Here is a 26,310-nt window from a genome sequence, read left to right on the forward strand (position 1 = left end):
AGAACTAGTTCTCGGACTCCTTGAATTGTTGACCAGCACAAAATATCCTTCTACTGTAAACCTTCAGCAACACCCAAAACATCCTGTACAGTGGTGGCTAGTGCCCACTGGGACTGAGAGGGTGGAAGGCAAAGAGCCCAACAAGAGGTGGAGCCAATGACAAGCAGAGGCAAATAATTCTAGTTTTGTCCCTATCATCCTTCCTGTTGAGTTCTGCAAGGGCAACACTGAGACTAAGGAGGAGGAACCTGACAGGTAGTGCTCTGGACTGGATGCAAGTAGGAAGGAAGGCATGATCTGGCTGAGGGCAGACTGAGGTTGTTGGGGCAGTACTCCATCCGCCCTAATGGACCAGCCACTACTGATCCTGTTGGACACACAGATTTAGTTCAATAGAGCCTGGATGGGGCACCTGCAGCCCTCCAGATGTTGCTGGACTCCAGCTCCCACCAGCGCTAGCCAACATGGCCAATGGTCAGGGAGGATGGGTACTGGAGGCCAACAACAACTAGAGGGTCACAGGTTCCCCACCACTGCTCGAGAAGAACTATTCCAAATCGTTCCAGTAGAGGAAAACATACCATAAGACGTGGCATGCTCTCACACTCCATTTCTCTTGTTTTCTTTAGTTATGCAAATAAATGAGCTTATTCAAAAGAGACAGCTTTTGGAGGCCTTCAGAAACATCAAGAGTTTAGAAATGGAACTTCTGGCTGAAAGAGATGCCAAGAAATATGAAGACAACCCCAAGGAATATGTTGTGAAGGCCATGGATGTTGACTTGCTCTACGATTCTGTTACTAAAGCAATCCAAAACATTGTGGAGGAATCACTGGATCTTCCCAGTGTACATGCAAAGGCATTGGGCTCTCTAGTGGCTTTAATTAAAGAGGAAGAAGAAGCTCATGCTGGGGCTGCAAGCATCACCATCTCTTCTGAACCTAGGTCCCGACTTGGGTTAGCCAGAAATTGGAGAGAGCTTTGGAAAGAGACTGTCAAAGAAAGTGTGAGAAGAAGGGTCTTTAAAGTTCCTGTACCGTTAAAGGAGGACAACATACATTGGCTTTCTATACACTTAGGGTATCTCAAAACTGTCATAAGACAAGATTTGTTGACAATCAAGCAGAGGCTACACAAATGCTACCCACAGGACTACAGTGCATGCGATGCATACCTGAAGGCTTTCCATGGAGCCCTCTCTTTGCACTTACAAAGCATCCTGGAAGAAGATAGGAGCCTGGAATTCAATCAACTCTATGCAGTACTCGACTGGGTCACTAATGTATACCACAGGTAAGCAGTGGTGGCTGGTGCTCATTGGACTGGTGGGGCAGAAGGCAAGGAGACCAGCAGTGGGTGGAGCTAGAGCCAATGTCAGACAGAGCCAACTAATCCTGGCTTTGTCCCAATCCTCCTCCTCCTCCCTTCTGAGTTCTACAAGAGCAACACTTAGATTACGGATGGGGAAACTAACAGACAGTGCCGCCCCCTGGACTGGTTGTAAGTAAGAAGGCAAGTAGGCTGGCTGACAACAGACTGAAGGTTGGTGGGCCAGTGCCCCACTTGTCCTAATGGGCCAGCCTCCACTTGCAGGTAACTTTCCCATTAAACAGATGATGATTATCTCCATGTGATCATGGGGAAGTGGTATTGCACTGCTGGTCCAGCCCTCATGCTCATGAGGCTTCCACCCCCCATTTGTTGCCATCATGACCTTGGCGTCCAGCAGTGACCAGGACACTGCTCAAGGCTACAGTGTCACTGGCTAATGTTATGAACCTGGTTCCTGGCTGATGCTGGCAATCAGGAGTCAACATAATCTGAGACTGGCAAGCAGGAGGCCACGGAACCAGATTTCATAGTGCCAGGCTCTGCAGAACCAGGACCCTCACAGGTGCCTTCCCTTGGATCCAAGGAGCCAGTTGTCTCCAATACCACCTTACCAGTCCAACAGCACAGACATTGCACTAGACAAGAAGCCATGAAATGCAGAAGAAGTGCCCATTTTCAAGCCAGATGGTTGCCCCTTTAAGAGACTCTAGTTCTCCAAAAAGGGGTGAATCACAGGAGAAGTAGACCAGACGCAGAGGTTCTAAAGGCCTCAGTTGCAGGGGCGCCACTACCGGGGTGCGGATCACACCCGGGTGACACCATGAGGGGGGTGACACCCAGAGCCGCCCCGCCCCGCCCCGTTGCCTGGCAAAGGAGTCGAGTAGTGCTCCGGGTCGGTCGGAGCAGCCAACTCCTCCTTGGAGGCACGCAGGCGGGCAGGCAAGACCGGGAGCAGCGTCGGTGGGGCGAGGGAGGTGCGCTGGCGTTCCCAGGCCTGCTTCTCTGGCTGGGTGCCCCTCCGGCATGCGCCCTCCCAGGGGCATGGACAGGGGTGGCTGGCCTTGCATGCATGTGCACGCTCAGCACAAGATTTGGGGGCTCGCCAAGGGTCCCCCGGCACCCGGTCCAGTGCGCGCCGAAAGCAGGCGCCTGCTCGCTGGCGGTGAAGCCTGGACGGGCCTTCCACCATCAGCCTGGAGCATGTGGTGAGTGCGCGTGTGTGACCAGCCACCCCTATCCATGCCCCTGGGAGGGCGCGCACCGGAGGTCCGCACCCCCCGCACTCCCACTAGTGATGCCGCTGCTCAGTCGATTTCCAGTCCTTCTTAGAGCAAGTTGTTCATGAGGACTTCTGCTTGATGCTGCAACAACTATTTATATATTTTATTTATTACATGAATTTATATGCCACTTTTCCATACAAATATGTTCAAAGTGGCTTACAAAAATGCAAATGATGACATCAATAGCAATCAATTCAAAAACATAACAATCGTTTCAAATCATTTCAAAACATAACAGTTCAACAATCCAACAATAACTCCAATTGATTACCTAAATTTTTTATTTATTTATTTATTATTTAATTTGTATCCCGCCCTTCCTCCCAGCAGGAGCCCAGGGCGGCAAACAAACCGCTAAAAACACTTTAAAACATCATAAAAACAGATCTCAAAATACATTAAAACAAAACAGCATTAAAAAAAAAATTTTAAAACAACTTTTAAAAAGGGTTAAAAACATTATTAAACAACATATTAAGCAATTCTAACACAGACGCAGACTAGGATAGGTCTCAACCTAAAAGGCTTGTTGAAAGAGGAAAGTCTTCAAAAGGCGCCAAAAAGATAGCAGAGATGGCGCCTGCCTAATATTCAAAGGGAGGGAATTCCACAGGGTAGGTGCTGCCACACTAAAGGTCTGTTTCACATTTATCACATTTAAAGTCATCATAAAACATCATAAAACAAGCTATCAATCAATTAAAGCATATCAATAACATTTCAATATTAATAACATAACATTCCAACTAGCCTGCCTTGTGGACTCCTCCATGGAACCAGAACAGGACAATTAACCCTTCGAATGTAGATCTCTACATACTAAGCTTCCAAGTGTTCTGGAGCTCTGATTCAGGGTTCCTGAATGGTTGAAAGATTAAGCAAGCACATAGAGGCTTACATATGTAGACTTCTCTTCTACATCCATGGTAAGGCAAGGAAGGCACCTTGGAGGAGGACCAGCAATGCAGTCCTATTGCCCCTTGGTTGCACAGAGCCCCCTTTCTTTGTTTCATGGGTGAAGGAGGATAGAGAATCCACAGAATGTGGTTGAAACAGACAGAAGAAACTGCCGCTGGCCATGTCATGTTATTTCTCCATCTAGTCTAGTATTGTTGACTCTGACCGGTAGAAGCTCTCTGGTGTTTTAGGCAGAGGTCTTTCCAGTGTGGCTGCTAGAAGGATTTAAAAAAAAAATTGTAGAGATGTACGGAATTAAACTTCAGGCAATCTGTATGCAAATGCTGAGCTGAGGTCCCTCCGGATAAGCAGTCTGAGGGCCCGCCCATACAACTGTATAATCTGCAATGTTATAGCTTTGTGTCCTCATTAATTCACTGTCATCCATATGACATTGCAAGCTAGTGTGGATTTTCACGTTCACAAATCCGCATTAGAAATACCACCGCATAACCTATATGCTTTCCTATACTGATCATCAATCGCATAAACGTTTGTGCACTAAGACGCAATGCTGCAGACTTTCCTGCAATAGGTGGTCCATGAGCATTCCTCCGTCATATGCCAAGCCTCTTGTCTCCTTCCCACCCAACAGCACATCCTCAAATGTGTGCATGTGTGGGAATTAAAGAAAAAGATATACATTTCTGCGCTCTTCCGAAAAAGTGCACGAAAAGCAAACAACCATTATGGACCAATCACTGAAAAGGGGTGGAATTAGGGGAGTAGCCAATGCGAAAGCAATTTAGACCCCCTCAAAAAGCCCACATGTATGGATGCTTGATAATCGAGTTTTCACAATAATCTGACCACAAACAGGACATGTTTGGATTCGAGGCCATCAATGGAATATGGAAAATGTGGATTTTGTGGTTAGGTGTGGATGGGCCCTGATAGTGAGTGAGACCACCAGTTGATCTAATCCAGTATTGTTCACTCTGACCAACACCAGCTCTCCAAGTATTCAGACAAAGAAAATGAAATGTAGCATCAGTATAGGGAAGGAGTAGCCATTGCTCAGTGGTGGCCAATGTGTTTTACATGCAAGAGGTTCCAGGTCCAATCCCTGATATGAACAGTTAAAAGAGTATCCGATAGCTGGAGTCAAAGAATGGAATAGTCAACACTGGGCTGAATCAGAGTTGTGGAACCTTGTGGCCCTCCAGATGTTATTGAACTATATCTTCCATAATCCATAGCTAGGGATGGGTGAGAAATTCGATTCAGTTTGCATTTCAAGCTGGATCTATCAAATCCGCACTTTCCAGAACAATAAGAGAACCTAAACACAGCCTTCCTTCAAAATTTGCACTTAATTTATTCAAATTTTGCAATGCAGTTCACCAACCACCCAATGTTTTAAAAAATGATTATGTTAGAGGAAAGTGTGAATAAAAATGAATATATGAGTGAAAATAACATATATAATAAAAATATACTATATGAAGAGAAATTGCTTGCAAAAATGTTTACATTAATCAAAACTGTCCACAAAAATGTGGTTATTAGGAGACATTTGCACTAAAATGCTGGAGAATTTTCATGAGGATTTTTTTTAAAAAAATTGCAAATTGCTGAAGACCTGGGGACAACTGAATTTAAGATTGGAAAAAATGAGAAATGGAGAGAACCAAAACGGACAGATCTTTCTCTCCTTATCCCTATCCTACCTATGGCCATAGTCCACAGTGGCTGTGGCTGATGGGAACTGTAGTCCCCTCATGGGGAAGGGCTGTAGCTCAGAGGAAGAGCATCTGCTTTGCATGCAGAAGGTCCCAGGTTCAATCCCTGGCATCGCCTGGTAGGGGTTGGGAGAGCCATTGCCAGGCAGTGTAGACAGTACTTTGCTAGATGGACCAGTGCTCTTCTGACTTGATATGAGAGAGGTTCTTTATGTTCCTATGAAGTCCAAAACATCTGGCAGGCGTCAGCTTGGGGAAGGCTTATCTAGCCCATCCCTAGACAAGGCAGACCAGTGGTACCATTTAGGATAAGGCAGAATGTGTTCACATACTCACCCCTGTCCATTATTTAAAAATACTGCATCACTTGTCAAAAAAAATGACTTGGCATTAATTAGGAGCAGGAAGCTTTGGATGCAATTTGGTTATCTTTGGTTTCCCATGTGAAATGAGGCCAATAAAGACTTGACAGGGCATCTGGAGATGGACCGTTTCCAGAAAAAGCAAAAGGTGGGGGGATGGGTAGGAATAGCAAAGATAAGCAAACCATGAGATTCTGCAGTAGCGTTCAGCAACCTATATTTTCCTCTCTCTCTCTTTACTGAATTGATCTGCTGATACGTTAAGCGCCACTTTCCAATTCAATTCCAACAAAGTCTTATCCCTTCCTCCCGCCCCGCTGCATCTTGTAAAGCACGGCATCTGTTAGGAAATACTTAGAGGCCAAATTAGAAGCATGCCATGAAGCCTCATGCTCCGCTCCTCTTTAATTACTAAGTCATGATGCAGGTTGGGAAAAACAAGCAGGCATCCCAATCAGGCATCTTCTGGATATAGACAGGAAAATAGACAGGAAAAGGATGTTGCGTCTTGGAGCCAGACTGTGCACATTAACTTAAATGTGTGATTGCTTTTAATGTGTTTGTATTTGATGATGATGATGATGACTGAATTTATATATCTCCCTATATAAATTTCCCAGTCTTTATGTTAATTAACATATATATATATACATATACACATACACACACATTTTTTTTTTAAAAAGTCTGTATTTTTAAAAAATGTATTGAGAGAAGGGGCGGGGGAGAATCAGGAACAGAACAGTAGCATATGTGGAAATGAGGGTGGGGGCTTAATGCTTTACCCCTGTGCTACTGTCCCAATGACCCTCCCCATGCCCCATTACTATTCTGCTTTGGAGGGAAGATGTTAATTGGTGCCAATAGCAGATCCTTCCCCCACCAAATAGCAGGTGGGGAGGATTCCATCAGAGCTGCAGTGCAAGGGGAAAGGGTCAGCTCACCCAGCCATCTGCCACCCCATCAAGAGCTGCTTCCAGCAAGAGGAGAAAATACTGGTAGAAAATACTGACTTCGTCTTAGCATACTAGGTAAAGGACTGTTGCTCAGTGGCAGAGAGCCCATGCGTTGAAGGCAGAAGGCCCCAGCTTCAAGCCCTGGCATCTCCAGGTGGGCCAGGCAAAATGCCTGTCTGAAACCCTGAAGAGAACTACTGCCAATCAGTGTAGATAATACTGAGCTAGATGAACCCCTGGTCAGACTCAGCATTAGGCAGCTTCCTACATTCCTCTCTGCACACCACTGTCTCAGATTCCTCTCATGGCTGCTATTTAAAATACTGCATTGCAAAACAACAACACACCGGCATGTTAAATTCCAGGAACATAGAAAACTGCCTTATACTGAGTCAGACCATGGCTCCATCTAGCTTGATATTGTCTGACTGGCAGAGGTTCTCAGGGGTTTCACATGGGTGGGCAGAGTGGCTACATTAGCTTCCCAGGTGCTGGGTCACTTCTCAGGGCGGGTGAGGCAGCAGGGAGGTCAATGTGGTGCAAACACACAGGCAGGCACACCAGATTGGCATCACACCAAACTTCCCACCGCCTCCTCCCTCCCCCTCCTGGTAAGCAGCAGCGACCCACCTGCTGCTGGGAAGCTAGTGGAGTGGCTCTGCCCCACCCCGTGAGTGGTTTGTGCCCAGCCTTCCCTAGAGATGCTGAGGATTGAACCTGGGACCTTCTAAACCTCTAGGTTTTGAAATGCAGTTCTAAAAAAAAGCATTCAAAAAAGTGAATGTTATGGGAAAGTGTATACAAAAAGTTGCATGCATATTAGTAAAAAAAAAACCATACACAATGCATCATATTGGGGAAAATGTCTTCCAAAAATGCCTATCACTGTAGAAATACAGAAATTTGAACCATAAAAATGCAGAAATATGAAAATGCATACTAATTTTCGTGCAGGCTGTTTAAAAAAGAAATCAGAAATGGATACAGAAATTGGACAAATTGGACATAAACTGGAAACTTGAGAACTGAGAAATGGAGAAAAGTTATCAGGTTTTTCCATTCCTACTCTGCAGTCATTGTCCCCCACCTCTGTCACCCTTTATTTAAAATGGTAGAAAGGAAATTCTGCTCACATGTTTCTGTTTGCAGATCACAGATGTTGGTACATCACAGAACATAATTTTATTTTTGTTTTTTAAGTGATAATTTTTTAGGATGCCCGGATCTTAAACCAGAAATAAAAACGGAAGACCTGCCTAATTTATTTACTCCGGATGTTTTGGATAACCTAAAAAAAGATTACATTAACTCCATCAAGGTAATATTTCATTTTCTTCCATTTTCAGATTTTATAAATCAAAGGACAGGGTGGGGAATTTTGCATCACTAATTGAAACCTTCAAAATGGAATATTTGTTGTTTCTATTCCAGGCTGTAATGTTCAATGTCCCAACACTCTTTGAAATGAAGTAAGCATCTTAGAAAATACTTTTATGTCTACATAGCTGGGATACAAAGGTGCCCTGTAGGACAGGGGTTGTCAGCGCCTGTGGATGCTATGACACCCATACAGGCCTTGTTTGGTGATGAACTATAATCCCCAGATTACCAGCTTTCATAAAAAAGTAAGTTTCTAGCATTTTTAGAATGTGAGATATGAGGCAAAACATACAGACATCATTCTCATTTTTTGTGAGAAATAAGCTGGCTCCACCCTTTCAGTGTTTTACTCCAACACTCCAGAAATACCACCCCTCACCTGGAAAAATTCACCCCTGGAAAAAGTCCTGCAGATGCCCATGTGTGAGAGAGAAAGAGATGTATGTGTGTGAAAGAGGGGTGGAAGAGGAGCTGGTGTATGAATGTGTAGTCTGTGAGAGGGAGAGATGAATGTTTGTGGAGGGGAGGTATGTATTATACAGGTACAGGAGTACAGTAGAGCCCCACTTATACAGCGGGTTAGGGACCAGGCCCCCGCCGTAAAGCGGAAATCACAGTAAAGCGGAACTCATAGACTATAATGGGGCCGTCGCGCGAAAATGATGCAAAAATGTCGCAAAATGCCGCAAAATCGGCTTTAAAAATGGGAATTTCCCGCCGCCGCATTAGCAGAACACCGGAATGCGAAGCGCCGGTAAGCGGGGCCCTACTGTACCTGCATCTGTAGATGAAGTGACAAAAACACGTTCCATCATGTTAAACTGCAACTACACCCCCATGCCATTCTGGTGGTTCATATAAGCACAATGGACAGAGGAACTGTACATACCTTATGCTGCTAGATTCAGAGAAGCTTCCTTAACAAGCCTACCAGTTTTCATGGTGATATCCAAAAAACTCAAGGAGAATCCATGGGTTAAAGTTTAAAAATCAGTGTAAAGAAACCTGGAAGTGGTTTGAATGTTTTTCTTATATGTTCTCATAATTTTTGCCCTCAATTGTTTTTAAAAAAACAACTATCAAAAACTACTAGCGTTTGATAGCCCCATCATGCGAGGTGGTCCTTTTGGTGCTTTCAAGATAAAAAATCCAGCAGTTGAATTTAAATTAATTTATTTTAAAAAAAGAGTAAAAGGACTACAAACAAAATGGCCACTGTGAAAAAAAGGTGGAAATATCAAACTACAATCAAAATGGTTACCAGGAGTAAAAGGACTACAAACAAGATGGCCACCATTAAAAAAAATGAGAAACTGAAAATGACAGTTTTGCCCTTCAGAGGCAGTATGTTTCTGAATTCCAGTTGTTGCAGGCTCTTTTTATGTTCTTATCAATATTTACACATAGATATGTTCTTATCCCTATATTGTTGTAATCTTGTTGGACTACCTCCAAGTTGATCCCAATTTATGATGACCCTATGAATAGGGTGTTCATGGTAAGCGGTATTCAGAGGGGGTTTACCATTGCCTTCCTCTGAGGCTAGTCCTCCCCAGCTGGCTAGAGCTTGCTCAGCTTGCCACAGCTGCACAAGCCAGTCCCTTGTTTGCAACTGCCAGCTGGGAAACAACTGGGCTCCTTGGGACTATGCAGCTTGCCCACGGCTGCACAGGTGGCAGGGCACGTAACCCCTGAGCCACTCCCTGTGGGGTGATCTTTAGCTGGCCCTTTACACCCAGGAGACATGAGCAGGGATTTGAACTCACAGACTCTGGACTCCCAGCCAGGCTCTCCTCCCCACTGTGCTATACCAGCTGTTTATCCCTATATTAGAGCTCCAAATTGTTCGTGAATGAAGGACATTGTCCAATGATCATGACAAGAAATGCAAGAAGACAATAAGGGATGCTAAAAAAGAATTTGAGGAGCACATTGCTAAGAACATAAAAACCAACAACAACAAATTCTATAAATACATTCAAAGCAGGAGACCATCTAGGGAGGCGATTGGACGCTTGGATGATAAGGGAGTCAAAGGTGTACTAAAGAACGATAAGGAGATTGCAGAGAAGCTAAATGAATTCTTTGCATCCGTCTTCACAGTGGAACATATAGGGCAGATCCCTGAACCTGAACTAACATTTGCAGGAAGGGATTCTGAGGAACTGAGACAAATAGTGGTAACGAGAGAGGAAGTTCTAAGCTTAATGGACAATATAAAAACTGACAAATCACCAGGCCCGGATAGCATCCACCCGAGAGTTCTCAAAGAACTCAAAGGTGAAATTGCTGATCTGCTAACTAAAATATGTAATTTGTCCCTCAGGTCCTCCTCCGTGCCTGAGGACTGTAAAGTGGCAAATGTAACGCCAATCTTCAAAAAGGGATCCAGAGGGGATCCCAGAAATTACAGGCCAGTTAGCTTAACTTCTGTCCCTGGAAAACTGGTAGAAAGTATTATTAAAGCTAGATTTTACTTTTCATTCCCCCCAAGGGTCCAGTGTTGTGGATTACATAATAATCCCCTCTATGAGGGAATATCTAGGCCATTATTTTAGAGTCGCAGATTGTATTGATAGCGACCACTTACCTCTAGAATTTTTTTTTACTATTAGAGGGAAAATCTATTTAACGATTCAGCCGGAGTTCTATTTAAATTTATTAACACCTGATATTTATAAAAGAGTTAAGTGGTCTTCTCAACTTACTCAAATTTTTTTGCAAATAGTAAAATCCTGTCAAGTATTGCATTTGGCATTGCAACTGGCCACGAATGGATCCATATCAGAGGGACTGGATACTTATGAGCAATTGGTAAAATTGCTCATTTCTGAGTTATATGGATCTGATACATCCAGACCTGCTCATTTAAAAGCCCCAAGAAATCGATGGTTTGATAGGGACTGCAGAAATGTAAAGACGATCTCAACAGTCTATCGCCAATATAGGAGAAATAATGAACGTCTCCTCCCAAGTATATATTACACGTTATGCAGGGAATACAAAAAACTTATAGTTAAAAAGAAGAAGGAGGCAATAAGGGAATCTTGGTGTATGCTTGAGGCCGCTGTTGCTACTCGTAACTCAAAGACATTCTGGCAGATAGTATCAGGTGCTCCTTTTAAACAAAATGATACTTATGAATGTCTTATTTCTGTGGATACCTGGGAACAGCATTTTCGTGCGGTGTTTAACAGTAAGGAAGATGTAAATATTATTTACTCATTACCGGATCTTCCAGATATTCCAGAGTGGGATCCTGTTGAACCAGACATGATTGCTGAATTAATTTCACAGTTAAAAAATGGTAAAGCAGCTGGCCCGGATAGTATCACCCCAGAACTACTCAAAAGTAATATCTCTTGGTGGGCACCCCTGCTTGCCTCTCTTTTTACATTAATTAACAGCTCTGGTAAAATTCCAATTTCCTGGCTTAAGGCGTTTGTAATCCCGATTTATAAGAAAGGTCCTAGGAACGACCCAAATAACTACCACCCTATTAGTCTCTTGTCAGTAGTGGGAAAGGTTTATGCTAGTTTTTTGAGCAAAATTTTGAACTTATGAGTAAATTCAAAAAACATTCTGAGCCAAGCTCAGGTTGGTTTTAAGCCAGGGCATTCTGCCCTTGATCATTGCCTGCTATTGTCTCAGCTTTCCTATAAGTACATTAAACCAAGCCGAGGCAAACTATTTGTTGCCTTTATAGATCTTAAAGCTGCTTTTGACTCCATCTCACGTGGCCGGCTGTGGAATAAATTAGAATCTCTCCACATTGACAGGAGATTACTTCGGATGATAGCAACATTATATCATAACACTACGGTCCAGGTTCGCTGTAATCAATTAGGTCACCTTTCTCGGGAAATATGCTCCACACAGGGAGTGAGACAAGGATGTGTCCTTGCCCCAATGCTGTTCAATCTTTATTTGGCGGACCTCCCTTCCATTTCCGCTGATATTCAATCTCATGCACCTAAAGTAGGAACAGATAAGGTGCCTATTCTGCTATATGCGGATGACACGGTGTTACTATCTCAAACCCGACTAGGACTCAATAGATTATTATCACGTTTTGCGTCCTATTGTCAAGATAATTCTCTAGTGATAAATTATGCAAAGACTAAGGTCATGATTTTCTCAAAGAGAAAAGTCAGATATTCCTGGCAGATGGGCTCTAATAAAATCGAACAGGTTAACTCTTATAAATATTTAGGGCTTTGGTTCCAAGAAACGGGATCATGGAATTCCCATATTGCATATTTAAAAGCGAAGGCAAATAAAAACATGGGTGCAATTACATGATTTTATTTTACCAGTGGTGGAAACTATATCCCGGCAGCTATACGTCTAATTAGACACAAAATTATTCCGATGCTGATGTATGGAGCCCCTATCTGGACCCCATATTACAAAGGATGATTGGATGGTATTGCCCACTCTGCTTTGAGATCTTTATTTGGGGTTCCCAGATGTGTTTCTGGTGCCTCTTTATTATTAGAAGCTGGGCTGAATTCCCTTACTTGTTTAATATGGCTTTATACTATTTATTTTTGGATTCGTTGTTCTAAGATATTAACCCCTGAATCTTATGTGGCACGACTTTTAAATGATCCTTTTGTTAACGTTTCATGGTCCAAGATGGTAATGGAGAAGCTCACTTCGGTTGGTCTCTCCCCCTTTGAACTGCTAGAGATAGACTATAATTTTGCTAGGACGGTGGTAAAACGTAGATTAATTGATATAGATAATCAGACACTGATGAGCTTGGCTACTGGCCCTTGCTCTCCTCGGGCCTTGGGTTTGAACATTCTCCCATGTCCTGAGGGGATGAAATATCTATATTGGTTGACCGTCCCAAAATATAGTCGTGCATTTACGTTGGCTCGTTTTAATGTTCTACCTTCCAAACTTTTACAGGGCAGATTTAAAAAAATACCAAGAATCTTTAGATACTGCCCTTGTAAAGATTCAGAGATTGAGACCATCTCTCATGTCCTATTTTACTGTAAATTATATGATCGGATTAGGAATGATCTTCTGTCTCCAATTTTATTAAAATACCCAGGCCGATCAAAAGATATATTACTAACGACTCTTCTACAAGGTCATGATGTAATAATTACCCTATCTGTGGCTAAATTTATAAATCAGGCCATACAGATTAGGAAGGATTTCTGTGGGTCTTGATTTGCTGGACACAAATTGAATTGTTGTTTTGTTGTATTAAATTCAGTTTTGTTTTATTGATGTTTTTTATTGTTGAGAATTGCTGAGCTCCAAAAAGACCTCTCCAAACGGAGTGAATGGGCGGAAAAATGGCAAATGCAATTCAATATAAACAAGTGTAAAATTATGCATATTGGAGCAAAAAATCTTAATTTCACATATATGCTCATGGGGTCTGAACTGGCGGTGACTGACCAGGACAGAGACCTTGGGGTTGTAGTGAACAGCACAATGAAAATGTTGACCCAGTGTGCGGCAGCTGTGAAAAAGGCAAATTCCATGCTAGGGATAATTAGGAAAGGTATTGAAAATAAAACAGCCGATATCATAATGCCATTGTATAAATCTATGGTGCGGCCGCATTTGGAATACTGTGTTCAGTTCTGGTCACCTCATCTCAAAAAGGATATTATAGAGTCGGAAAAGGTTCAGAAGAGGGCAACCAGAATGATCAAGGGGATGGAGCGACTCCCTTACGAGGAAAGGTTGCAGCATTTGGGGCTTTTTAGTTTAAAGAAAAGGTGGGTCAGAGGAGACATGATAGAAGTGTATAAAATTATGCATGGCATTGAGAAAGTGGATAGAGAAAAGTTCTTCTCTCTCTCTCATAATACTAGAACTCGTGGACATTCAAAGAAGCTGAACGTTGGAAGATTCAGGACAGACAAAAGGAAATACTTCTTTACTCAGCACATAGTTAAACTATGGAATTTGCTCCCACAAGATGCAGTAATGTCCACCAGCTTGGATGGCTTTAAAAGAAGATTAGACAACTTCATGGAGGACAGGGCTATCAATGGCTACTAGCCATGATGGCTGTGCTCTGCCACCCTAGTCAGAGGCAGCATGCTTCTGAAAACCAGTTGCCGGAAGCCTCAGGAGGGGAGAGTGTTCTTGCACTCAGGTCCTGCTTGCTGGCTTCCCCCAGGCCCCTGGTTGGCCACTGTGAGAACAGGATGCTGGACTAGATGGGCCACTGGCCTGATCCAGCAGGCTCTTCTTATGTTCTTATGTTCTTAATTCCTGACAATTCTAGCTGGTATATCCTCAGGATGTGACCACTTGATTATCATGTATCCCCTGCTGTCTTAAATGGTTACACCTACAAGGCCCTTGCCAAATTTAGAAAGTTAGAAGGTGTGTAAACACATAAAACATGGACAATCTGTTTGCACTTGTGTTGTTTTTGAAATAGAACCATTTGTACATCAAGCAGATCAGGCTGAAATTGGAGATTGTTGGTTTGTAAGAGAACTTGCTTGTAACCACATCTGCATGTTCCCACTGAGTATTGCACTCCTTAACATAACTCAGCTGCATGATGATTTTGAAACTAAACTGATTTCAGTGGGACCACTCTTGGTCAGGACTCTTCATTGTGGGGAGCAAACTGGTTTTTGAATCTATCTGTCGGTTTCAAGAGGCTGCTAATGAGAGGAACTGGTGTGAAGCGTGGTTTAATTCCATCTTTAGGATCTGAATTTCTTTCCACTGATATTAACCTCAAATGGCATATCTTCCATCAGTTCAGCAACTCCACCAGACGAAATCTGGTGCACTTTGCAGCTCTGTCTCACACTTTTGGGCATTTTTGCACATGAGACTTGACAGCAGATCTGGTTTAATTTATTTTAAAGCAAAAGTGGAGCCTATGAGGGTCAGAATTAGGGATGGATGTATCTGCCAATTTCACTTTCTCTCAAATTTCTCATTTTTCCAACCTTAAATTCAGTTCTAAAAAGCTTATTATGCATTTACGTATGTCATTTTCATTAATATGTGAATTTTAATACCCACTTTCTGCTAACATATGGATTTTTCTGTACATTGTTTGGCCAGAGAACTAACTGCATCACAAAATTTTGAATGATAATTGTGTTTCGGTTCGTATGTTGGTTCAAGTAATGTGAGTTCAATAATTTCTTATTAAAATGCAAACAAAATCAAATCTCTCCCCCCATCTCTTATCAGAATGCTCATCTGCAAATGCCTCTCTTCCTGTTTGTCTTTTATGTAGACAGGGCCAGTGCCAGGCATGACTAGGCCCTTGGGCACCAGCCTGCCTCAGGCCTGTGTTGTGAGTGCCCCACCTACCTCTCACGTCGCGTAGTCTCTGCAAATGACATGCAAGCTGTGCGAGCATGTCTGCCATTAATCAAGATGTCAGCAGGGGCTTACCTAAGGGGCTGATGCCACTGCTGCCATCTTGGCTGATGGCAGGCATGTTCATGCAACATGCACTGCTTTCATAACAACAGGAGGGGTAGAAGGGGCATGTATGTGGGCTTATTGAAGCCCGTGCTCTTTCTGTATTGGGAGCGGGTGTCTAGGAGCTCCTTTTCCCCAATCCACATCAGGGTCAAAAGCTGCGGCTGCGGCAGAGCAGAAGAGCTGTTTCCTCAGGCGGCCTTGACCAGGGCCCAACTTGGCTACCCTCTGGCGCTGGCCCTGTATGTAAACAAAGCACAGAAGAAAAGCTCTTCTGTATTAGACTAAAGGTTCATCTAGTCTGGCATCCTGTCATCACAGCAGCCAGCCAGATGCCTATGGGCAGCCGACAAGCCCTCTGGGCTCTCTGCGGCTGCTGGTCAAGGTGACCACTCTGGGCTTTCTCTGGGCCTTTCTCTTTTGTGTTTTATAAATGTTATTCACTGCTTTGAGCAGGGCCAGATTAAGCTGAGGAGGGACCCTAGGCTGATTGGTGTTTGGGGGGCCCTTCTCCCTACCTTTCTGCTTTTTTTCACACAGATTTGCCATCAATCAAGATGGCGGCCGAGGTTTCCCTAAGGGGCTGAAGCCTCTGCCGCCATCTTGGTTGATGGCAGCAATGCGTGCATGTAGCATGCATGTGTGCCATCAACCAAGATGGTGGCAGAGGCTTCAGCCCCTTAGGGAAACCTCGGCCACCATCTTGATTGATGGCAAACCACAAAAAAACAGAGAAAAAGGTAAGTGAAGCAGGAGGATGGCGGGCGGTTCAGAAGCTCTTGTCCGGCGATAATTTTTTTTAGCTTATGCACGGGCTCCCAAGAGCTCCGGGCCCCTAGGCTTCCACCTACTAAGCCTAATGGATAATCCGGCCCTGGCTTTGAGGACTCTGGTTGGAAAATGGGATATAAATCATCATCACCATCATCAAGACATGAGCACAACAACACTCTCTCCACTTGTGTTCCTCAGCAACTGGTATTCAGAGGCATACTATCTTCAACACTGGCGGCAGAACATGGATCTACTGAATATTTTGGAAAGTTGTTTGTCTCTTCCCTATGCATTTGGACATTTAAGATACTGTAACCAAATTTTTCATGATGGTTCCTGAGATAGAGCAGGTTTTCATTTATGTTTGGATATAATCGGATGCTATTTTGAATCAAGATGGTGGACTGAACCTTTCACAACTGCATTGAGTTCAAAACTGCACTTTTTTTGTTTTGGTTTCTTCGAATTCCCAGCAACAGTGTAATCAATGAGCAGACATTAACATAAAGGGTAGTATTCAATGTAGCATTAAGGAGATTGTTCCAATACTTGCTGTTTTGACTAAAACAGAGCTGTCCTTAAAAATACCCACTTTTTTGCAGTTCAGTTCTCTAGCTGAGTAATGTCCACAAAAATGCCTATACTAGTGTAAAGTGTTCATAAAATGCACATATTAGTGAAAATAACATACAAAAATGCATTATATTTGCTTTGTAACAAATGTATATATTAGACAAAATTGCATACAAACATGTATATCAGGTGAAATTTGCACTAAAATGCTGCTGAATTTCCACAAGGCTTTACATTTTTTACACAAACTGATAAGGAAATATAGCATAAGATTGAAAAAATGATAAAGTGAGAGAAACTAAAATTAACCATCCTTAGCTCAAGATCACCTAGGGAGCTTCATTGTTGAGTGGGGTTTGAAGCTGGGTCTATTCATTCCTCTTCATTAGGGGTAAGACAATCTTACTCAGCCACGAGTGATCGCCAATAAATGAATGATGATCATAGGAACACCACTGACATATTGATGGGAAGAGTGGAACTACACCCAGTGGCCATGCACCCACACTAACACATACACTGGCCACTCCGCTGCTGCCAGCCAATCAGGATCAGCCTTTTTTGTCATGGCGCTCTGCATGTGTAGGCTGTTATGCATGTAGGGCAGTAAGTGGTTTGATTGCCATATGCAGCGTGGTGCATGGATACTGGGCACAATCCCTCTGCCCCTACCAATGCATGAGAAATGTGTTCGTATGAATGCCCTTATTCTCTCTCTTTGTCATACGAAATTCCCCTACATGTCTGCCACAGAATCACTTGTGCATTGCAGAGTATTCTGGGGCATGTTCTAGGCATAGCCAACATGGTGCCTTCTAGAGATGTTAGAGAACAACTCCCATCATCGCTGGCTATTGGCCATGCTTGTTGAGGCTGATGGGAGCTGTAGTCTAAAACATCCAGAGGATACCACATTGGCTGTTCCTGCTGTAATGACACACGTGCAGTTTATGCAAATTATGGGTCAGGCCTGCTGGGCCACACCAGCAACCCATGTCAACTGAGGTCATGGCCTAGGATACATTTGCTGTGGCATATTGCAGAGAAAGATCAGCACTGGTGGGTAGGGATAGACAAATCTGTCAATTTCATTTTCCCAATCTTAAATTCAGTGTTCTACATTTCTGCAACAATTTGCAATCGAAAAAAATCCTCATGAAAATTAATCAGCATCTTACTGCAAATTTATCCTAAAATACACATGTTTGTATGCAATTTTCCCCAAAGTACACATTTTTGCAAGCCATTTTCTCCAGTATAATGCATTTTGGTAGGTTGTTTTCACTACTATATACATTTTAACACATACCTTACTCTGCTCCATCCATTTTTGTACACATCACTTGTCTGGAGAACTGCACTGCAAAATTCAGAGAAGTGCAATGTCTCAAGGATTGCTGTTTCTGTTCACGTATTCTTTCGAAAAGAGTGAATTTGTTAGGCTCGCCTTTAATTGCAAACTGAATCAAATGTCTTCTTCATCCCTAGTAGTGGGCAATCTGTTCTCCAAGGAAGCGTGTCCACATTACCAATTTTTCTCAAGCAGGAATCTTTGACTGACTGCCAAAGAACTCCAGGAATCTTTTGAACCCATTTTGAAAAACCCTGTGCCAGAGATCAGCCAGGAGTAGATCAGGACCTGGGAGGCATGTGTATAGAAAAATGCATATATGATCATTCCTGAGCTGCTTTGCTTTCCTTTATCTTGATATTTAGCGGGAAACCAAGAGATGCTTGGAGAATATTCTGATGCTTGAAAAGTGGGATTCAGAAATACAGCCGGAAGCTCTGCAAACCCAATACGACTCATCGCTGTCCTTTGATATTCAAACGGTATTTGCTGAAATTGTGCACAGTACATGCTTTTTCTTTCATTCCAGAGAAACTGAAATATTACCTTCTGGTATGTAGGTGTTGCGTACTGTGCTAATTTATGTTACTCACGTCCTCATAGTATGTATTAGCAAAATGTAGTTTTATTACAACTTTTAACACTGCCACCCCTTGCTTCCTAGCTACAAATTAAACCTGCTGTCAGTTGTGTCACAGACATAATAGGCATCTGATTTTTAGAGTCCTTTTAGAAATGAAGGGGGTAGAAAGAGAACAGGTTTATCAGGAAAAAAAACATTTAATGGGAGGGGGGGCGCCATTTGCTTCCAGGCCTATGGCAGTCTCAAAAAGAGAGATAGAGAGAGAGTGATATTGTTGGGGTTGGGAGGACTTGCAGCCAGAACGACAACCCCCCCACATTTAAACAATGAGAAAGAAACAAAAGTCCCCGCTAGTTTCAGGGAATGGAACATAGACAAAGCCAGAAGGAATTCATTTTCACAATTTGCAATAGGCTGAGTCATTTCAATTAAATAACAACCAGAAAGAACCTTGAGAGAAAAGAAAAGTTAATGTGAGGTGGTTTTTGGCGTGTTTGTCTTCTTTTCATTAATAATTTTTCACAGGACTGTTAAATGTTTTCAGTAATTCAGAAGGATATGGATTAGCAGATAAGAACATAAGAACATAAGAAGAGCCTGCTGGATCAGGCCAGTGGCCCATCTAGTCCAGCATCGTGTTCTCACAGTGGCCAACCAGGGGCCTGGGGGAAGCCCGCAAGCAGGACCCAAGTGCAAGAACACTCTCCCCTCCTGAGGCTTCCAGCAACTGGTTTTCAGAAGCATGCTGCCTCTGACTAGGGTGGCAGAGCACAGCCATCACAGCTAGTAGCCATTGGTAGCCCTGTCCTCCATGATCTGCTGGGAATTTTGCAGGGTGAAATAGCAATTGCCTTCATGTCCAGCTTGTGGGCTTCCAAGAAATGTCTGGGCTGCCGCTGGGAGGAAGGGTGGGATATAAATAAATAAATAAATAAATAAATAAATAAATAAAAAATAAATCTGCTGGGCCCAGTGTGGGAAATAGGAGGCTAGACTCCAGTGGGCGTTGGTGCCCACTGGAACTGGTAGAGGGGAAGGCAAGGAGGCCAATGGTAGGGGGAGCCAGAGCCAACTGACTCTAGTTTTGTCCCCTGCTGATTTCTACAAGGGCAACACTGAGACTAGGAAGAAGGAAGCTGACAGCCAGGGCCACCCCCTGGGCCGGTTGTAAGTAGGAAAACAGGCAGGTGGAAGCTAGCTGAGGGTAGACTTAGGCTGGTGAAACAGTGACCTATTTGCCCAAACGGCGCAGACTCCACTGCTGGATTCACTGGACCTGATCCAGAGGCCGCCTCATGTTCTTAGTTAGAGGGTGACCATATTTGCACTTCACAATAAAACAGGGTTGCTGGCAAATCATGGTTTATTGTGCACAAGCACTGTGTTAGTGCACACTATCCAGAAACAGCTGCTTTGCTCCTTCCCTTGTGGAAGCAGGAGAAACCAACCAATAAGCTGCAGCTAAGCGTGGCTTCCCGCCACATCTGAACCCAAGGGCATGGTTATTCCTCCCTTACAAGCCAGGATGGCTACCCAGCCTTAATCCAAGGTTTGTTGTCGGCTTACAGATCCTGGCTTATTAGGGAGTGGCAAGCCACAATTCCTGGGTGCAGACATCATGGAAGGAAGGTTTGTAGCTCAGCTGTAGAGCATTGACTTTGCATGCAAAAGATCCCAGTTTCAATCCCCGCCATCTCCAGGTACGGCTCGGAAGGTCTCCCTGTCTGAAACCCTGGAAAGCCCTGCCTGTCAGTGTGGAAAATACTGAGCGTTAAATGGATCAATGGTCTGACGCAGTATAAAGCAGCTTCCTATATTCCTACATTTAGGCTATATTCAAGCTTAATGGCGCTTTCATGGTTTGTTTCTCCCACTTGCACCAAAGGGAAGAGTGACGTGGAGACGATTGGGTAGCATTAGGGATGTTGAATAAGTCCAGGGGAAATGGAAATAGGAGAAGAAATTGTCAGCATTTGCTTATTCATCCCATGTCTGTAGCGGAAATCAATCCAGTGGATATGATTGGTCTTCACTGTTTCTGTTGTGTTCAGTCCTCAAAAGATACATAACTGCATTTGCATTGTGTTTGCTTTGCAGTAAAATGAATGGGGTGGAATAACGTAATGACAATGAAACCTATGTAATTAGTTGTGTAAATTACATAAATTACATAATTTCACCACAACAGACCGCGACACTAATAACTTTGCTTTCAGTAGAAGACAAATAGTAGCAGGATGGAAACAGTGCTGCATGTGTTGAACACAGGGCAGTACAGAAAACATTATACCTTCTCACATCCCTAGGAAGCATGCACCAGAATGTTTCTTGCTCCAAATCAACCCTAATAAGTAAGCAACACTGGCTTATCATGACGTGTGAATGTGGTTTGTATCTTATCTTCTGGGTCCAACCGAGATTATGCAAGTAGCAGAAAGGAGAAGATCCACAAAACGAGTGAAGCAAATTAGTCCAAGATGGAAAAGTGAAGCGAGACCGAATTCTAAACAGTATTAAAGCTGATTTTAAAACAGTGGTGGCTATCTGGGCCACCCTGGACTCCTGCTGGGAGGAAGGCCAGGATATAAATCAAATAATAAATAAATAAATAAATAAAATAATCTGTGGCCCTCCAGTTGTTTATTTATTTATTTTTATTTATTTATTGCATTTGTATACCGCCCCATAGCCAAAGCTTTCAGGGACCAGCCCAGCATACTGTTTCCCACTGTGGCCAATCAGATGCTTCTGGAACTCCCAGAAACAGTCAGGGCATAGAGGAAATAGCCCTCCCCTATTATCTGTCACCAGCAACTGGTATTCCAAGGTAGACTGCCTCTGAACATGGAGATTCCATTTAGCTATTTTTGCAAATAGTTACTGATAAATCTATGCCCACCCTCGCCATCATGGTATGACATTGTGACAGTGAGATAGTGTGAGGGCTTACTTTTCTATATATATATAGAGAGAGAGAGAGATGTGTGATTAAGTGGTTCTGTGGATCTTTCCAGCATCCTACTACTCATCAACTTCAGTGGATGCCCCCAAGCTTCTAGCATTATGAGAGAGAGAGAGAGAGAGAGAGAGAGAATGTCCCTCTCTCCATTTTCTCCACTCCCTGCATGATTTTATACATCTCTGTTATGTCCTCCATTAATTACCTTTTTTCTCACATGAAATCCCCAGACTCCTGCCTTTCCTGAAAAACGAAGGTGCTCCAATACCTTGACTGTAGCAAGGAGATTTCCCCTGACATGCAGAGACAAGGATTAGGGTTGTGTTAATGCTTGCCTCACACAGGACATTGTTGCAGCTAGCTCTGTGAGAGCCATACCCCGAAATAGGATTGTTGAGCTCCCCATTGTATTTATGTCATACTATACTTTACCAGCACATCAAAGAAAGCCAAATTAAAGCCTTTCTTTTATTACATTCCTTGTTCCTTTTTCTCTAGCTCATTAGCCAACTTATGAAGGCATCTGGCATCATTTGCAAAAACTTGGAAGCCGAAGTTCTCAAAATCAGCACAAAAGAAGTGACAGAATTCCTACCACGGTAATATTTATTTGTTTTAAAATGCTAAGTGTAAACTGATGCATGTCAGGGCAAAAAATATTAATTTCGGACATACGTTCATGGTGTCTGAACTGGTAGTGGTTGACCAAGAACGAGACCTTGAGGTCATAGTGGATAACTTGATGAAAATGTCGACCCAGTGTGCGAAAGCTGTGAAAAAGGCAAATTCTATGCTAGGGATCATTAGGAAAGGAACTGAAAATAAAACAGCTGGTATCATAATACCATTATACAAATCTGTGGTGCAACTACATTTGGAATACTGTGTATAGTTCTGGATACAAAAATGATATTGCAGAGCTGGAAAGGTTTCAGAAAAGGGCAACCAAAATGGTCAAGGGAATGAAGCAACTTCTCTATGAGGAGAGGTTGCAGCATTTGGGGCTTTTTAGTTTACAGAAAAGGTGAGTAAGAAGTGACGTGATAGAAGTGTCCAAAATTATGCATAGGATTAAGAAAATGGAAAGATAAAAGTTTTTCTCCCTCTCTCATGACACTAGAACTCGTGGGCATCCAATGAAGCTGAATGTTGGAAGATTCAAGACAGACAAAAGAAAGCACTTCTTTGCACAGCACATAGTTAAACTCAGAGCTTGGAAAAGTTACTTTTTTGAACTACAACTCCCATCAGCCCCAGCCAGCATGGTGCTGGCTGGGGCTGATGGGAGTTGTAGTTCAAAATAACTTTTCCAAGCTCTGGTTAAACTATGGAACGCACTCCCACAGAACACAGTGATGGCCACCAACTTGGATGGCTTTAAAAGGGGATTAGACAAATTCATGGAGGATCAGGCTATCAATGGCTACTAGCTATGATGGCTACATTCTGCTTCAATGGTTGGAGGCAGTATGCTTCTGAATACCAATTGCTGGAAACCGCAGGAGAAGAAAGAGCTCTTGTGCCCAGACCCTGCTTGTGGGCTTGCCACAGGCATCTGTTTGGCCACTATAAGAACAGGATGCTGGACTAGATGGGCCACTGGTCTGATCCAGCTGGCTTTTCTTATGTTCTTACCAGTGCCCAAACAGCATGCTTCTGGTTCTAGCAAGATGAGTGCTTGAAAAGCATTGACTCTCCCGAGGATGTAAGTCAGGGCTTTAGCTTAAATGCCGGAGCAAGTGCTTCATCTGCAAAAGGTTCCAGTTTCTGTCCCTGGCACTGACAATTAAAAGATTTTTAGGTAGAAGGGCTGGAAAACACCTATGTTTGGGAGCTGGGGAGCCTCTGGCAGTGTTCACTTTTTGGGATGTTTCTAAAGTTGTTTTTTATAAAGTTGTTTTTAAGATATTTTATTTTTGAGATGGTTTGTTTTAAAGATGTTTTCAGAAGGTTAGAGTGTTGGAGTATGACCTGGGAGACCAGGGTTCGAATACCCGCACAGCCATGAAGCTCACTGGGTGACCTTGGGCCAGTCACTGCCTCTCAGCCTCAGAGGAAGGCAATGGTAAACCACCTCTGAATACCACTTATCATGAAACCCTATTCATAGGGTCACCATAGAATCGACTTGAAGGCAGTCCATTTCCATTTTCAGAAGTTTTTGGTGTCTTGTCACTTGTTGGCCACTTTGGGCTCCTCCTGGGAGGAAGGATGGGATAGAAACAGGGCCAGAACCAGGCATGACTGGGCTCTTGGGTGCCAGCCTGCTCCCAGACCCCCCCTACAGACTGTGTGGGACCACTCCACCTACCTCTTCTCTCTTTCTGTGAATAACCTGCACACTGGGCACACAGGTCACTACCATCAACCAAGATGGCAGTGGAGGCTTCTCTAAGGGGCTGATACCCCCACCGCCATCCGCCGCCATCTTCATTGATGGCACACATGCATGCTATGCTGCATGCACACACATGCCTACCATCAATCAAGATGGTGGTAGGAGCATCAGCCCCTTAAAGAAGCCTCTACTGCCATTTTGGTTGAGGACAGCTGTGTGCACAGCATGCAGGGCATTCACAAAAAGGGAGGAGAGGTAGGTGGTGCAGGTGGGCACCGCAGGTCCACACGGTCTGTAGGGGTGGGGGCTGGGAGCTCTGTCTCTGTGTTCTGCGGCAGAGTCAAGAGTCGACCCTGCCGAGGATCACAGAAGGGGAGCACTAACCCTGCACCCTAAGGAGGGGCCCTTTAGGGGCCCCTCTGGGCTGGAGGGGCCCTCACCAGGGCCCCACCTGGCCACCCTTTGGTGCTGGCCCTGGATAGAAATTTTAACAAGAAGGAGGAGGAGGAGGGTTGTTGGCTTAGCATGGTTTAGTAAGAACAAAATGCATGCTGATGTGCACTACTCAATGGCTCCAACTTTGCTGTTCTCTTGACTAGGAATGTTTCAGTTAATATTTAAAGGCAAACTTACTTAATTTGCACTTTCTGAAACAATATGTGGATGAAAACACAGCCATCCTTTGAAATTTGCACTACTCTGAATTTTGCAATACGGTGCCTTAGCCAAGTAATGTGTACAAAAGTACATATAGTATGGTAAAGTGTAATTATAGATATATATATTCATGAAAATAACATACGAATGTATTACATTAACAAAAATATGCTTTGCAAAAATCTGTACATGAGGATAAATATGTATATATTAGGAAATATTGCATACATATGTGTTTTACATTGTGTGTTCATATTACATCTCTGAACATGGTGGTTCCATCTTACCTGCCCTGGCTAATAGCCATTGATAGATCTATCCTCCAATAATGTGTCCATCTTCTAAAAAGCCCATCTAAACCAGTGGAGATTGTTATAAAGGAGGGGTGGGGAATCTTTGACTCTCCAGGAGTTGCTGGACTACAGCTCCCATCATCTCTGATCATTAGCCATGCTGGCTAGGACTCATGGGAGTTGTAGTTCAGCAACATCTGGAGGGCTATGGATTCCCCACTCCTCTTATAAAATAAATTAAGGAAACAATCAATAGGCTATTCCTCAATGCCATGGCTCATAGAACAAACAGATGGAATTCCTGCCAACCTCCCAATGCATGATCGATGTTATAGGGAAGGACGTCAGCATTTGCAGCATTTGCAGCATTTGGGGCTTTTTAGTTTAGAGAAAAGGCGGGTCAGAGGAGACATGACAGAAGTGTATAAAATTATGCATGGCATTGAGAAAGTGGATAGAGAAAAGTTCTTCTCCCTCTCTCGTAATACCAGAACTCGTGGACATTCAAAGAAGCTGAATGTTGGAAGATTCAGGACAGACAAAAGGAAGTACTTCTTTACTCAGCGCATAGTTAAACTATGGAATTTGCTCCCACAAGATGCAGTAATGGCCACCAGCTTGGATGGCTTTAAAAGAAGATTAGACAAATTCATGGAGGACAGGGCTATCAATGGCTACTAGCCATGATGGCTGTGCTCTGCCACCCTAGTCAGAGGCAGCATGCTTCTGAAAACCAGTTGCCGGAAGCCTCAGGAGGGGAGAGTGTTCTTGCACTCGGGTCCTGCTTGCGGGCTTCCCCCAGGCACCTGGTTGGCCACTGTGAGAACAGGATGCTGGACTAGATGGGCCACTGGCCTGATCCAGCAGGCTCTTCTTATGTTCTTATGTGTATTGTTATGTGCTGCTTGTTGCAGTTGCAAGGCATTTTTAATATGCAATTTAATTGCAGCTTTGGGAAAGCATTTCTGGACAAAGCAAAAGATCACCCCCAGTTTATTATATTTATGGTGGCCTATCTTAACAGCTTCCACGACTTGAGGTAAGCTTGTGCTTTTTAAATCCTGTATGTGAAGAGGTGATCCTGGACAGGTTTAAGGGGTTAGGAATGAAGGCAAATTGAGTGTGTCCTTTTTGACAGCTGAATGTGCAGGCATAGTTCTGCAGGGAAAATGAATTCCTCACTTCATCCACAAGACCTTTTGTTCTCATTGTGCTTAATGGGCTGTGGATCTCCCAGTGTCAGGGGAACCTATTAAACAAAGGTAAATTAAGGAGTGATGCAAGAAGTCCTCTCTGCATGCTCTGCTGGCTTCTTCACCCAGCACAGAGTCAAATGCATGGAGGATAAGACTATCAAAGGGCTCCTCCAGACTGTTATTTGGGGGGGGGATGTCAT

The 26,310-nt window shown here is 43.5% G+C and overlaps 1 protein-coding gene across 5 annotated transcripts in view; it reads left to right on the forward strand.

Annotated features, from left to right (window-relative positions):
• The window catches only part of EXOC3L4 (exocyst complex component 3 like 4), an 85,757-nt gene that overhangs the window by 16,289 nt on the left and 43,158 nt on the right, over positions 1–26,310 (forward strand). For 3 of the 5 annotated variants that reach the window (XM_061612231.1, XM_061612230.1, XM_061612232.1), the window contains exons 3-7: positions 630–1,293; positions 7,773–7,890; positions 18,450–18,566; positions 22,125–22,225; positions 25,864–25,953. In XM_061612231.1, coding sequence (XP_061468215.1) covers positions 630–1,293; positions 7,773–7,890; positions 18,450–18,566; positions 22,125–22,225; positions 25,864–25,953 — 1,090 coding nt within the window. The remainder of the gene's footprint in view (positions 1–629; positions 1,294–7,772; positions 7,891–18,449; positions 18,567–22,124; positions 22,226–25,863; positions 25,954–26,310) is intronic. The other 2 variants (XM_061612233.1, XM_061612234.1) reach the window with 2 other exon arrangements.

The sequence above is a fragment of the Rhineura floridana genome, chromosome 2, assembly GCF_030035675.1.
Source record: "Rhineura floridana isolate rRhiFlo1 chromosome 2, rRhiFlo1.hap2, whole genome shotgun sequence".
Classification (NCBI taxonomy): Eukaryota; Metazoa; Chordata; class Lepidosauria; order Squamata; family Rhineuridae; genus Rhineura; species Rhineura floridana.